The sequence below is a fragment of the Entelurus aequoreus genome, linkage group LG05 (genome assembly GCF_033978785.1).
Source record: "Entelurus aequoreus isolate RoL-2023_Sb linkage group LG05, RoL_Eaeq_v1.1, whole genome shotgun sequence".
Lineage (NCBI taxonomy): Eukaryota > Metazoa > Chordata > Actinopteri > Syngnathiformes > Syngnathidae > Entelurus > Entelurus aequoreus.
Window position 1 is genome coordinate 71,838,774 of NC_084735.1, and position 14,927 is coordinate 71,853,700.

General features: G+C 36.6%; 1 protein-coding gene and 1 non-coding gene across 4 annotated transcripts; one reads left to right on the plus strand and one right to left on the minus strand.

The window, feature by feature from the left end:
* The first annotated feature begins 434 nt into the window (after positions 1-434).
* Positions 435-13,850, plus strand: ncf1 (neutrophil cytosolic factor 1). Of its 3 annotated transcripts, XM_062046508.1 has the most exons (11): positions 435-588; positions 673-753; positions 2,030-2,105; positions 4,808-4,973; positions 5,135-5,181; positions 5,381-5,503; positions 9,340-9,447; positions 9,554-9,671; positions 9,753-9,860; positions 9,948-10,123; positions 13,443-13,849. In XM_062046508.1, the coding sequence occupies exons 1-11, from the start codon at positions 517-519 to the stop codon at positions 13,610-13,612; spliced, it is 1,245 nt and encodes a 414-aa protein (XP_061902492.1). In that variant the 5' UTR covers positions 435-516; the 3' UTR covers positions 13,613-13,849. The 3 variants fall into 3 exon arrangements, with proteins under 3 accessions (XP_061902492.1, XP_061902491.1, XP_061902493.1); XM_062046507.1 differs by having other exon boundaries at positions 9,554-9,860; positions 13,443-13,850; XM_062046509.1 differs by lacking the exon at positions 5,381-5,503 and having other exon boundaries at positions 13,443-13,850.
* A 98-nt stretch (positions 13,851-13,948) lies between these two features.
* On the minus strand, positions 13,949-14,020 carry trnaw-cca (transfer RNA tryptophan (anticodon CCA)). Its single transcript has one exon. It is a non-coding gene; the product is annotated as a tRNA-Trp (tRNA).
* Positions 14,021-14,927: the final 907 nt, after the last annotated feature.

A 14,927-nucleotide genomic window follows, 5' to 3' on the forward strand; every position in this document is an offset into this window, starting at 1 on the left:
CGCCAAATTTTAAAATAGATCAACAGCACTGATACATTTGTGTATGACTTAAAAGAAAACTGGTTTTGAATGTGAGCGTGAATGTTGTCTGTCTATCTGTGTTGGCCCTGCGATGAGGTGGCGACTTGTCTAGGGTGTACCCCGCCTTCCGCCCAAATGCACCCCCTAAAGAGGGACAAGTGGTAGAAAAATGTATGGATGGATGGATGGTGAAGTATTCTATTGAAACTGTATGCATTTTCAAAATAAACTTAAAAACAACAACAAATACATACTTATACATTATATAATACTTATGGTAAATGTCGGTAAAATGTATTTCCTTTCTCTTTTTAGGCACTTACTTGTGTTTTCAAAAACATGTAGTTTTAAGAGGAAGTGACTCCTGGGGGCTGTTGATGACACAACACACACACACACACACTTACACACACTGTGCAGTATATCAAAGCTACCAGTTGCTTCTCATCTCACTTGGTCTCCATCGTTCCATTTGCGCGTTGTTTTCCAGTCAACATGGAGGAACTGTACGTTCGACACGTGAAGCTGCTCGGCTTTGAGAAACGCTTTTACCCCAGTCAACACTACGTAAGACTCCAAACACGTCAATGTGTAGCATCTTGATGAATCCTGCACTTTTTTTCTTTGTTAAAAATGGCTTGCTTAATTTAGGTGTACATGCTGATGGTGAAGTGGAGCGACCTCTCAGAGAAACTCATCTACAGGACATATCCTGAAATCCACACTTTCCACGTGAGTTTCTTCGTCCTTTGCAATGAAACGGCATGGCTCTGCGGCAGGGGTCTCATACTCATTTGACCTTGGTAGAAATCTGGGTGGGGCTGGGCAGAATCCTGTTTTAATCAAGTTAGAAAATGTGTTAACTACTTCTACTAACAATGTTAATGAGTCAGTGACCCTGCACTTCGGCAGACTTGAGTAAATGTAAATATACAATTTTGCATAATAATCCATATCATCATTCTGTTGGGTTACCCAGGGCATTTTAGTCGGGGGTGTCAAACTCATTTTAGATCGGGGGCCACATGGAGAAAAATCTACTCCCAAGTGGGCCGGACTGGAAAAATCACGGCACGATAACTTAAAAATAAAGACAACTTCCGATTATTTTCTTTGTTTAAAAATAGAACAAGCACATTCTGAAAATGTACAAATCATAATGTTGTTGGGTTTTTTTGTACGTTACGTTTAATAATATTTTATCTTTATTTGTCGTTAATTGTACTTTCTGAATAAATTATGTGATGATGTTCATCAGTCAACTCATTGGTGTTAATTTTCAATCTATCAAGATTAAAAAATAATATCAAAATCAAATTACAGGATGTTATTTATGTAGTTTGCTCATTTTCCTCAACTGGTGCACTGACATGTGTTTTTTTTTTTTTTTACATATGTAGCATAATCTACAAAGATACAAATAATTGCTACTGTGACATCTAGTGGACACATTAAGAACAGCAGTTTCTTTCATTCAAAAATTTCCGCTCATTTTTATACTTAGCAAACTCATACCGCGGGCCGGATAAAACTTGTTCGCGGGCCGGAACAGGCCCACAGGCCGTACATTTGACACCCTTGCTTTAAGTGAATCGTTTTTTGATTGTGCAATTGTTAGCCTTTAAGAAACTCATAGAGCAATTTTAAACGGATTGGAAATGTCAGAAGGTCATTACTCAACATAACTGTGTGACTCACCGTGTCATAAAAGAAATAACGCCATATCCATCACGCAGCACATGAACATGCAACAATACAGACATGGGCTAGCCTATCACATTAACTTTAAAAGAATACAACCATTCATAAAAAGGTACCGAAAAGCATGCTAGGAGGTGTTAGTATTCTTGTCGCTATGAGGGCTTTACCGCACAGTTAAAATGTCATTATGTAGGGGACTGCAAATGACCGGCTGGGCTGCAAGTTTGAGACCCCTGTCTTAAACAAACAAGACAATACAGTCAGTGTAAGACAAAGTAGACGTCTTATATACAGTATATGTTCACAGAAATCCCTTAAAGAGATGTTTCCTATTGAATCTGGACAAATAGAGAAGAAAGATCGCATCATTCCATCACTGCCAGGTAAGGGTCAATCACCACATTCCTATACGCTTAGAAGATCTATAAGGGCATTTTGTGCCATTTGTTTGTTTGTTTTTCAGCCAAATTTACCCGAGTATATTAATGTACATTTAAAAACATTTTAAAACTGTCATCTCCTTTCCTTAAATCAGCCTAAAACAAAAATACTGACATGTTTCTTCCTAACGACAAAAAAGTCACATCAAAATTGAAACTTTCAATAACACATTTACTTACAATAGATTAATGCAATCAATCAATCAAAGTTTATTTATATAGTCCTAAATCACGAGTGTCTCAAAGGGCTGCACAAGCCACAACGACATCCTCGGCTCAGATCCCACATCAGGGCAAGACAAAACTCAACCCAATGGGATGACAATGAGAAACCTTGGAGGGGACTGCAGATGTGTGGAACCCCCCCCTCTCTATCTATACAATTTAAACAAAATAAAAAATGAAAAACATAGTGTATCCGAAAAGGGGCAAAAGAAGACCTGCTCCATCACTCAGACATAATAATCTGATTTTGTATAAATAACACAATTTATGATGACCTTCTATTGCAATATTTACTATATAAGTACATAATACATACAATATATATAGTAATTACGTAAAAACAAAAAAAATAAAAACAGTCATCATTCCATCAAATGTAGTTTAAATGAATAAAGCCATAAGTTATTTTATGATTCATCCTTTTTGTTTTACCAATCAAAATATTTGTTTGTATTTTTTATTAATTTAAATGATTACATCGTTTTCATTTTTTTCATTTTAAAATGATAAGTGTGTGTCATTATTGATGTTAAATAACGGTCTGTATGTTAAAAAATGTGTGCGCTATTGTATTTCAAAAGTAGCAGGTTCTAATTAGCCTTTAAATGGCCCCCTCCTTTTACAATAGTAAACGACGGAGTGATGTAAGCATATATATATATATATATATATATATATATATATATATATATATATATATATATATATATATATATATATATATATATATATATATATATATATATATATATATATATATATATATATATATATATATATATATATATATATATATATATATATATATATATATATATATATATATACTACCGTTCAAAAGTTTGGGGTCACCCAAACAATTTTGTGGAATAGCCTTAATTTCTAAGAACAAGAATAGACTGTCGAGTTTCAGATGAAAGTTCTCTTTTTCTGGCCAATTTGAGCGTTTAATTGACCCCACAAATGTGATGCTCCAGAAACTCAATCTGCTCAAAGGAAGGTCAGTTTTGTAGCTTCTGTAACGAGCTAAACTGTTTTCAGATGTGTGAACATGATTGCACAAGGGTTTTCTAATCATCAATTAGCCTTCTGAGCCAATGAGCAAACACATTGTACCATTAGAACACTGGAGTGATAGTTTCTGGAAATGGGCCTCTATACACCTATGTAGATATTGCACCAAAAAACAGACATTTGCAGCTAGAATAGTCATTTACCACATTAGCAATGTATAGAGTGTATTTCTTTAAAGTTAAGACTAGTTTAAAGTTATCTTCATTGAAAAGTACAGTGCTTTTCCTTAAAAAATAAGGACATTTCAATGTGACCCCAAACTTTTGAACGGTACTGTATATATATATATATATATATATATATATATATATATATATATATATATATATATATATATATATATATATATATATATATATATATATATATATATATATATATATATATATATATATATATATATATATATATATAAGGATGGAGTGGCGAAGTTGGTAGAGTGGCCGTGCCAGCAATCGGAGGGTTGCTGGTTACTGGGGTTCAATCCCCACCTTCTACCATCCTAGTCACGTCTGTTGTGTCCTTGGGCTAGACACTTCACCCTTGCTCCTGATGGGTGCTGGTTAGCGCCTTGCATGGCAGCTCCCGCCATCAGTGTGGAAATGGTGTCAAAGCGCTTTGAGTACCTTGAAGGTAGAAAAGCGCTATACATATAACCCATTTATCATTTATATATATATATATATATATGGTACTTCAGGATTAGGTTGCTTTATTAGCGAAAATATAAAATATTTAAGATATTCACCAGCATTTTTGGGAAGCGGACATTTTTTGGCAATAGGATCTTAGGTACTAGTTTATTGTTGAAATGTAGGTCTATACTGAAGTAGTTTTAAAAGATTGACAACAAATTTAAAAAAGCTATATTTTTGCAGCTGTTTTAGGAAGCTGACATTATTTGTCGTTAGGGACAAACGGGTGAAGATATTAAAATAATCTGTTTGGAAATAACACAACAGTGCCATTAAAATAGTAAAATACTATTTTTTTGAGGCACCCTTTTTTATCACGCTGCAATGAGATTACTTCAGGAAGCATCTGCAGGTCAAACAATTGACTTCTCGTTTTTTTCTGTATCTTTCCTGAGGCAATCAAGCTGTAGGGGGAAAGACAACCAAAATTGCATGTCTTGCATCACTTTGTAAAGCAGAGTATTGCAATGCTTCCTCTTTTCACAGGTAATAAAGTGAATTGCCAATCTGTGTGTGTGTGTGTGTGTGTGTGTGTGTGTGTGTGTGTGTGTGTGTGTGTGTGTGTGTGTGTGTGTGTGTGTGTGTGTGTGTGTGTGTGTGTGTGTGTGTGTGTGTGTGTGTGTGCGTGCGTGCGTGCGTGCTTGTTCGCAGCACCGCGGTGGGTGGAGAGTCAAAGGTCACGGGAAAACAAGCAGAGCACCTTGGCCGAATACTGCCAGTCTCTGGTGAACCTGCCGCCACACATTTCGCGCTGCGCACACCTCAACGTCTTCTTCAAAGTTCGACGGGAGGATGAAAACCCATCTACTCCAAACACGTCAGTATGGAGAACCAAAAACCCTGGCCATTGTTTTGTGTCGGAATAAAATAGTAAAAAACATATATATTTGTTATAAGTCTATATTGTAGTTATCAGGGTCAACAACATTTAACTAACACATGAAACAAAGGGACAGTGATCATTATTTTCTTTTTCAGAGTGAAAAAAAGTGAAACATTTGTGGAGAACAAAGTCAATATTTCTGGTAAGTTGTTAAACAAACTGGTCATTGCTGAATTGTTGCAATTTGTTTATGGCCACCTTTATGTTGACATAATACAAATAGAGGGCTTCATTTGCACGGATTAAAAGACATCGCCTTTGGAACAATTTCCTATATTATCCATAGATCCTACAGTAATAATCATTATTTAAGATCAGTTTATTATCTTATCCCCTTTTAGAGATATCCAGTCCCATCATCCTGGACACGTACAGAGTGATCGCAGATTTCATCAAGACATCCAAACACGAGCTCAATCTCCACTCTGGAGATTTGGTAGAGATTGTGGAGAAAAAACAGAATGGTGAGAAATCAACAACATAGTTGTCCTTACTTCTAACTTGAAGTTATTGTAATGTAGCACGGCAGAGCACAGAACAGCAACTGGAAAATAATTGTGGATAAAAAAATGAACCATCTTCAACCAACAAGAAGGCCACGTTCACACTGCAGGGTCGGGCATCCAATTTGGATTTTTTTAGTCAAATCCGATCTTTTTAGTGGCCCTTCACGTTACAAATATAATGCGATTTGTAATGTGAATGCATTCTGACCTGCATGCTGACATGATGTCATGATGTCGCAAGCACTACAGTGTTTACCGAAGTAAACATGGCTTCCACTCTCGTCGGTCTCAGTACCTGCGCATTTGTGGCAATTTCAAGGATTTTGTGCAATCAAAGTCAACATTTTCTGAAACAAATTATTGCGCTTAGAAGATTAGAATGGAAGAGGACAAGTATTTTGGCTCTGACAGTTTTACAGAATATTTTTCTTCGAAGAGCGTGTCTGTGGGTGAGCAGTCGGAGACAGGAGTGGCGAAACTTTCATGTGAGTTCCTAAAACATGCTATCACCTGTTTTCTGCTCTGTAGTCAACTATTTATTTTGGTGAAAAATTATGACGCTATCACTTTTTTGACGTTCTGGTCAGATGAATGTGACTTAAGCGGGAGCATTCACATTGGAGAAGGGTATAGCTGTGGCCGCAGACCTACTCGAAGTTGTGCCCACAAGGGTGACGACAACGGAAGTGAACCATGTTTTAAAGACTTGCCCACAGTAGCGCTGACAACGCAAGAGTGGACACTTGATTTGTAACGTGATACAAGATGGCTAATGCAATGCACCATTGGTTGTTGTTATTTCTGTAGTTGAATGCATTGCTTTTTCGGCTAATTATATAAAACCCTAACCAAAACCCAGTGGTGTGCCGTCAGGGCCAGCAAGGCCTTCTCTGCTGGCCTAACATAACTAGAAATCATGATCATAATAAAGATGAAATTATTTTTTCATTTACTTTCCCTAAATATCTAAAAGTATCCATATTCTCTTCATGTCGTATTACGCTCGTTCCAGTGCTGTTGTTTTTAGTTTTAGTTTGTATCCAATCAGAACTCAGCTAGCTTATGTTGCCATGCTGTACAAAATCTGCCAGAGGCCTTCAGAATCAACAAGCGATCTGGGACATACAGTGGTAGACAGTTGCGATAGCCAATCAGATCACGAGTTGTTGTTAGTAAGGCCTTCTAGCTGGCCTCCATTGAACGTGACGTTTGCGCGTCCTGTGATTGGATACTCACCGGGACCGTTAGCGGATGAATTGGAGAACACATTGAGATGATAGACAGTTTCGATAGCCAATCAGATCACAAGTTGTTGACAGTAGCCTATCTAAGTAGCCTGATGTTAACGAGACTGTGATTGGATACTCACTTGTCATTCACAAGATTCAATTCAGCAGGAAGCAGGAAGTGTTGCGCCGTAGCCAGACCGGGATAGCAGAGAAGGAGAACAGAACGTTGATTATTTGGCAGATATATATTTGCAAGGCCATTTTCAAGAAGGATATTTAAAGAGAAACTACATCTTGTGAGACCATGTCGGCCAACCCCGGAAGCTAGCTCAGCTGTTCTGGCGATTAAATGCTCGCCATTTCCACTCGAATAAGCCGACGACGAGGGGTATCGCTGGCTTATACGGCGTCGAATAGGTCCTACTAATATTTAATTTTTTCACGTTTAATATGTTTTTTGCAATTTTAATTTTGACAGTACCACATAAGATATGTTTTAATTGCTCATGCGTCTTAATTGATTTTTAAATGCGCCAGAAAATAACCTGTTTTGTATGAACGATGAAAACAGTTTTAATTTGTTTGTTTGAGAGCCGTTCTTAATGCAAATTGCCCACGCTGCCCTCTCAGAATCAGAATTAAAAGCTTATTTGGCTTTATTTATTAGAAGAGTAAAGCCATCACCGAGTTAGAGTCTTCCTAGAAGGCAGGCAGTTAACTTAGGGGAGGAGCTTAATAAGCACATAAGCCGCCTTATAGCCGCTGTATTTGGAACCGCGAAGGGGACAAGCGGTAGAAAAAAGGGATGGATGGATGGATGGATGGATGGATATCAGTAACTGGAAAATAAAATAAAATTAACCAAAGTCAAAGGAAACGTTGCATTTGGATGCACTTCCCCGCAATCCGCAGGGATGATGACAAACAAGGTAAAGCATTACATAGTGACGTCACTATCAAAGAATGGGGAAATGGCACCATCTTGTGGAATGTTTAAAATTAGGGTTTTGGAGTGTGTTTATTTTTTTGTATTTTTTTTATTTTTGTCATAAAAATACGGACTGTATCCCTGCAGACTCTATTGATCTATATTGATATATAATGTAGGAACCATAAATATTAATAACGGAAAGAATCAACCCTTTTGTGCAAAATGAGTGTGAATGAGTGTAAATGGGGCAGGGAGGTTTTTTGGGTTGGTGCACTAATTGTAAGTGTATCTTGTGTTTTTTATGTTGATTTAATAATTATTTTATTTTATTTTTTTTTTCATTGTATTTTTTTCTTTTTTTCTTGTGCGGCCAATCGATCCACGGACCGGTACCGGGCCGCGGCCCGGTGGTTGGGGATCACTGCAGTATAGGATAGCATGGTATAACATAGTACATCACATAGTATAGCACAGTTCTTATGCTTCAAAACCCGCTTTGAAAAGCTGTGCATGACAAAACATGCTAATTTTAGCCAATAATCCTGACTTCAATTGAATTAACAAAAAAAAAAATCGGTACAAAATGCTATATTAAATTTTGTTCTACACGGTATAGTGTTTCTGAGCCAATGTTACATTTTTATTTATTATGTTTATTGAGTCTATTTAATTTTATTTTTCAGTATCAAATGGTTCAAGTCGATCAAAAAAATGTATAGTTAAGGATGTACATTTTTTTAATATCAGGCAAATTGACGCATGTTAAAACTTTTTTGTTACAGACTAAAAAACATATTAACAATTTATTATTTGTTGTAAATTCTTTCTGTTTCTTTTTTTTTTAATGTTTTTAAAAAAATATATTTTTCTAATGTTAATAAAGATACAATATTATGCAGAGGTGTACTTTTAACAATTTTATAGACAAATGATACTGTTTACAGACAAATTATCTCCACTATTTATAGTCGCAATGGAGAGTGGGGGTGGGGGCTGAAATGTTTTCTTCTTCCTGTGTGGGGATGTAATAGAAAATAATTGAGAAGCACTGGCATAGCATTGAATAGCAGAGCTTAGCATAAAATAGTAGCACATAGTGTAGCAAAACATTACCATAGCATAGTATGTTATAGTGTAGCATAGGATAGAATAACATAGTATAGCATAACATAGCACAGTATAGCATAGCATAGCATAAAATGGTAGCACTTAGTGTAGCATAACATTACATACCATAGCATAAAATAGCATAGCATAGCATAGTATATTATAGTATAACATAGGATACCATAACATAGTATAGCATAACGTAACACAATATAGCACAGTATAGCATAGCATAGGATAGCGTAGCATAGTCTGTTGTATAATCTAACCAAGTACCTAAATAACCAGCAATCAATTAAAATGGGTTTATAGTTTGTGTAATCCTAACCACAAACTAACCTACCACCTACCTACCTAACTATAGAACTGGTTAAAAATAAATGTAGCTAACTATCATAACGTATTCTTGCGCTCAAATTTTTTTTTGCATTATCAAACATACTACAATCAAAACATAACTTGTTACCTAACGCCATTCGAAATCTACTTCTATCAAGAAACAAAAAAACGTTGCTGTGTGCGTTCAGGCTGGTGGTTCTGTCAGTGCGACATAAAACGAGGTTGGGCCCCTGCCTCCTACCTGGAACCTTTGGACGGACCAGAGGAGACCGAGGACGTGGAACCAAACTACGAGGGTCAGTTAAAATCTCAAATACCACTTTTTTCATTTTTCCTTTAACTTTTACTCATTTTTTTTTTTTGCTTTTGTTTGTCACATGACATCAACTGCTATTCTTAAAGGAGAATTGCACGTCACTATCAGAGCCTACAAGAAGGAGACGGAGGATGAGATTTCTTTGGACAAGGGAGTAACCATCGAGGTCATTCATAAGCTTTTGGACGGCTGGTGGGTCGTCAGGTATGAGATTTCTTTATGGATTAGGACATGTTGGTCTTACGCAACAATGACAGCCACAGAATTATTTCCTGTTTGGCTCAGGAAAGGCGAGGAGACGGGTCACTTTCCCTCCATGTTCCTGCAGAAAGCCGGCAAGGACGCCAACTATGAATCTGAGCAGTTGCAGGGACAGAAACCTCCACCTCGCAGGTATACTGTACTACTAATATAACCCAGATCCTTCAAGTTTGTTTATTTAGCAATGAATGAGTCACTAGTGTCTTCCATTTTTCTCAGGTCCACCATTAAAAACGCCAAGAGCATCCACAACAGAGCTCGTCAGCGCCTTAGCCAGGAGACGTACCGCAGGAACAGCCGCCGCTACCTGCAGCAGAAGGGCCAGCGTCCCACGGCTGTGCCAAGGAAATCCAAGAACATTGAAAAGTCACCGCTGAAAGAACGCAGAAACCAAGGTAAGCATAACTCAGAAGAAACATAAAAAAAAACAGCAGAAATTTTAAGGCCACAGTCTGTTCTGTGATGTTCACAATTGGATTTCAAGCGGAAAACTGAATTAACTATGTTGTTTGTGCTCATTTAATTTAATGTATTGATTTCAAAAATACTCTCCATCTACATATTTCAAACGAAAGAGCATCTCCAATACAATATCGACAACTGAAAAAAACAAAAGTGTTATTAAAAAACAATTGAAAAGAGAAGGAAGAAGCAAAGGCCTATAAAGTCATGCCCAGTCAATCAGATATAATAACATTATTCTTTATTAACAATACAATACATATTACGATATATAACCATTTTTAGTACCATATGTAATTACAGGTTACATATAAAGATTAATCACAATAAAAACCCATGCGCCTATCATTTCATCAGATGTAGTTCATATAAATAAAAAACACCCTCACAATAATTTTTTTCCACAAACAAATTTATATATGTTTTTTTTTTTTATTGAATGCTGTTTGATATTCTCATTCAATTGACAACACTGAGTCACCCCACAAACTGATGCACACAGTTTTAAGTTAACATAAGGCTACTTTAAATTCAATTTACCAGTCAAAATTAATTTTACATCTCTCTCGGATGGATGGACGGATTTCTCTCTTTGAACATATTTTTTTAGATATTTGGCGTCAGTACATTACTTTGAGCTTTAAATATCACTTGTGCAGTTTTCAAATCTAACCAGATCCATAAATGTAGTTATTTATGCCTTTATAAAGAGTGCATTTGTTTGTTCCTGATAGCCAAAATTGTCTATTATTCTCAGAGTTCCCCCTCCCCCTTTTTTTTACAATGCTTAGAAGACCTGATGTTGGCATCATTATTAAAAGCCCATTTTGAGCATTTGAGCATAATGTTTTCAAGGTGATGTGTTTTCCTTATATTTCCACACAGTAATTAAGATATGGCAATACTTGGGTACAATAAAGAGTATACAAGGCTTTATCGTTTAGGTTTTGTTTTGCTTTACCTCGGTTAATTGTGTCGAATACAAATGTATGGCGAAAATGCAAAAATTTGAAATTCAAAGGGGATTTGCATCACAGATCTTCGCACATCTTATTGACAAATGACAGGATGTGGGCATGACATGGCGCCATACTATGATCTGATGGTTTGCCATAAAACATGAAACGTTAATAACTCGGTTTCACAAGTTAAAATCCTGATCCTAATTGCTGCAAATGATTATGACAGTCTGAAGTGGCTTTGTTTTATTTTTATTACATTTTTGTATTAGTATTTTATTCCATTTGATGTAATTGTTTTTTATTTAATCAAATTTAATGTATTTGTTTGTTTGTTGTTTTGCTTTGTTTTGTTTTGTTTGGTTTTATGGCCCAAATAGTGGAGCAAACCCCACAGCGGCGATGCAGAGAACAGTCATGGCCTTATTGAAATTGCTGTGTTTTTTTTCTTCTATAAATGTTTCGACACCCATTTGAGGCCCTTAACATGCACGAAAAGTCCCCATATTTGCAGGCGTGTTAGATATGGCAAACATTTTTATATTTTGGGGGTTCTGAAATTTTTGGTGGTGGCTTAGGGCATCGGGAAGGACGTAACTGAATGCGTCATGTGTGCCAGCCTGCGGTAAGACAGGGGCGAGAGCCCGTTCAATGCTACTCGCAGCTTTAATTTTTTTTCAAATTCAAATCAATGAAGATAAAATGAAAAATTTAAAGGCAGACACAGAACTCAAAAGTGATTTTCATCACAGATCTTCTTTGTGCATCTCATTTGGAAAGTCCTTAAAGGGGCCCTATCAAGCAAAACAAGTTTTCTTACATATTGGTATCTGCACAAGTCCTGAACATTTGAAATCAAACCATGGAGGCATTGCAGAGATACATGTATGTATAAAACATTCTTGCCTTCCTCCACTTAAAAATTTGTTCAAGTGTGACGCTTTGTTCAAGTGTGACATCAGCAGATTATCCATATATGGTAGAAATTTACCCAAACATCCTGGAACAATTCAGCCTATTTTATGTAAATCCGGCTGTGCCACAACATCATCCTGGATGAAACCCAAACCCACTACACAAACTTTAAGCCTCATCTGAAGTAAAAAAAAAAAGTGCATCATTTTTAACTTTTGATGATTCTTGGCAATGTGCCTTCAACTATAAAGAAGTCTCTTCAAGTGTGTGTAAAGAAGAGTAGTGCTTCGTGCACAACATTTCACAAAAAGATGGATTTTCCAAAAAAACTACTTTAAATGGCGGATCTGGTGACTACTATGTATGGCAACAGAAGAGACAATGAAACAGTAAGTAATAACAGTAGGTTAGAAATGTGTGAATGATAAGTTGTAAGCTTGATTTGTTGAGTAGCTAACTTAGCCTTCTAATGTGAGACAATAGCATCGCCGTCCTCCGGCAAAATAGAGAATGAATTTCCTGAAAAACTACTTTTTATTGTATCAGTGCCTATTGTGTTTGGCAATGGTTGGACCAGTTAGTATTATAATCCATTATTACCTTTGCAATGTAGCTCGTAGCATAGCTTACTGAATAGCTGGCTTGAACCTCGGTTATTTAAAAGTGTTCAAAGCAGCAGCGATAAAAGTATTAACATTATATAGAATAGAAAATAATTTTGTTGTCAATATACACATAGATACGTCCAGGATTTAGCATTGGAGAGATAATGACTCTGTAGAAGTTAAACCTTAGGCAGCGTATCTTAAGAGTGTCTGCCCTGAGATCGGTAGGTCGTGAGTTCAAACCCCAGCCGAGTCATACCAAAGACTATAAAAATGGGACCCATTACCTCCCTGCTTAGCACTCAGCATCAAGGGTTGGAATTGGGGGTTAAATCACCAAAAATGATTCCCGGGCGCGGCCACCGCTGCTGCTCACAGCTCCCCTCACCTCCCACGGGGTGAGGGTGATGGGTCGAATGCAGAGGATTATTTCACCACACCTAGTGTGTGTGATAATCATTGGTACTTTTTACCAGAAATGTCTGACCGGGCTTCCTTAATTTCTGTCCTCCGTATCATCTACAACAAAATCTCGTTTGACCAAATAACCATCATTACATGTTTTGTAGACCAAAATAAAATGTTTTAAATATAAAATAAAAAATATAACATACTTTAATTGTATTTTAAGTGTTAAAATCAGTTCAGCATTTAAAAACTTTAAAAAAAAAAAAAGACTTGGTAGGTATTGGTAGAGTTGCCTAATCTTTGTATCACCATTTGATTTTAGATGTTACGCTGCAATGACAATTTTGCATTTTTTGCCCGCCTAGGAAACATTCCAGAGCAGCTGAGCATTAGCTCAGAGTCCGAGCTGAAGCAGGAGGCTCCGGTCATCCCTCCTCGACCGAGTCCAGAGCTCATCCTGGAACGCTGCACCGACAATACCCGCAAGAGAGTCAGCCTCCGAAACTCCGGGAGCAGCAGCAGCAGCAGCATTTAGCTTGGAAGGTCTACCAATTTCCATAGCCTCTTCCTCACTTTTTTATTGCCACATGCTAATTTATTCCTGATTGTTACATTCATTAAAAAAAAGTTGTATTTTGGTAAAGTCAAATATGTGAAATTGAAGCTTTTTTTAAAAAAAAAAAAAGAAAAAAGGAATACATTCTAACAATGCTTATTTCATTATTAGCTTTCTCTCGGTTGCCCCTGCTACAACAAATGTCAATAAAAACACTTTTGTTCAAAGAAATCACTCATGCTGTTTTAGAAAAGAAAAGATAGGTGAGTGAAAGGAAAGGACATTTTGAATTTTAGTGGAGGTCACGAAAAAGACTGACCCCGACGTGATTTGAACACGCAACCTTCTGATCTGGAGTCAGACGCGCTACCGTTGCGCCACGAGGTCTTGTGCACATCCGAGCGATCTTTACATATTTAAACTAATAATTATGAAATCCAGAAATACTACGGTTTTGGTAACAAAATGTGCACTAATGGCCGTCCTCCGACAAAATACAAGGGTATTTTACTGGCAAACAATAACTCCCTACCAGCTAGCACAGGTGTTCTTAATCATGGCCGTGCTATTTAAAACCAAGTGCATGCTTATGTGCGCAATGTATATTTCTATGTTCGTCCTACGTGTACCATAGACGTGGCCTAGCATTTAGATTATTACAAAACAAAAACTAATGTTGTGCTTCAAACACGATTGTTTGATGATGTTCGTCACCGGTTCCCGACATTCTGTTATGCTTTCATACAAACATTGTCTATTAGTTGACGTGCTTTCACAGGAGTCAAATTATTCTAAAATAGATGTTTCTAAATTGTATAACAGTTTAACAGTTTGGATCCTGTTTTAGTTCCTTTAAGCAATCCACCAGACCCAACGCCCAGACCGGTTTAGCCTTAATTGTCTCTCTCCTTCAGACGTGATTTTGTCGACATCTATTAATCATGTCACGTGATGTTTACATTTTACAGCATACATTCAAATTAATCAATTTTGACCAAAAAACAATCATCTTTTTTACATCTTCTCTTCTCTGTATCAGATTGAATGTATTGATTGGCTGCAGCAGTAGCACCAAAATGGTCTGTGAAGCGTTTTTATGAAGATAAAAAAACCGGATGTATTGAGTAGCTATTCAGAGCAAAGCTATTTCTGATTGAAAATGTCAATTTTTATGGGTATAGAACATGATAAATGGTGTCACAAAATATAAAAATTATATATATCTCAGAATAAAACCCATTAATCGACTTTGACTGATATCTAATGCAAAACTTTAAATCAATGCTCTTATTTT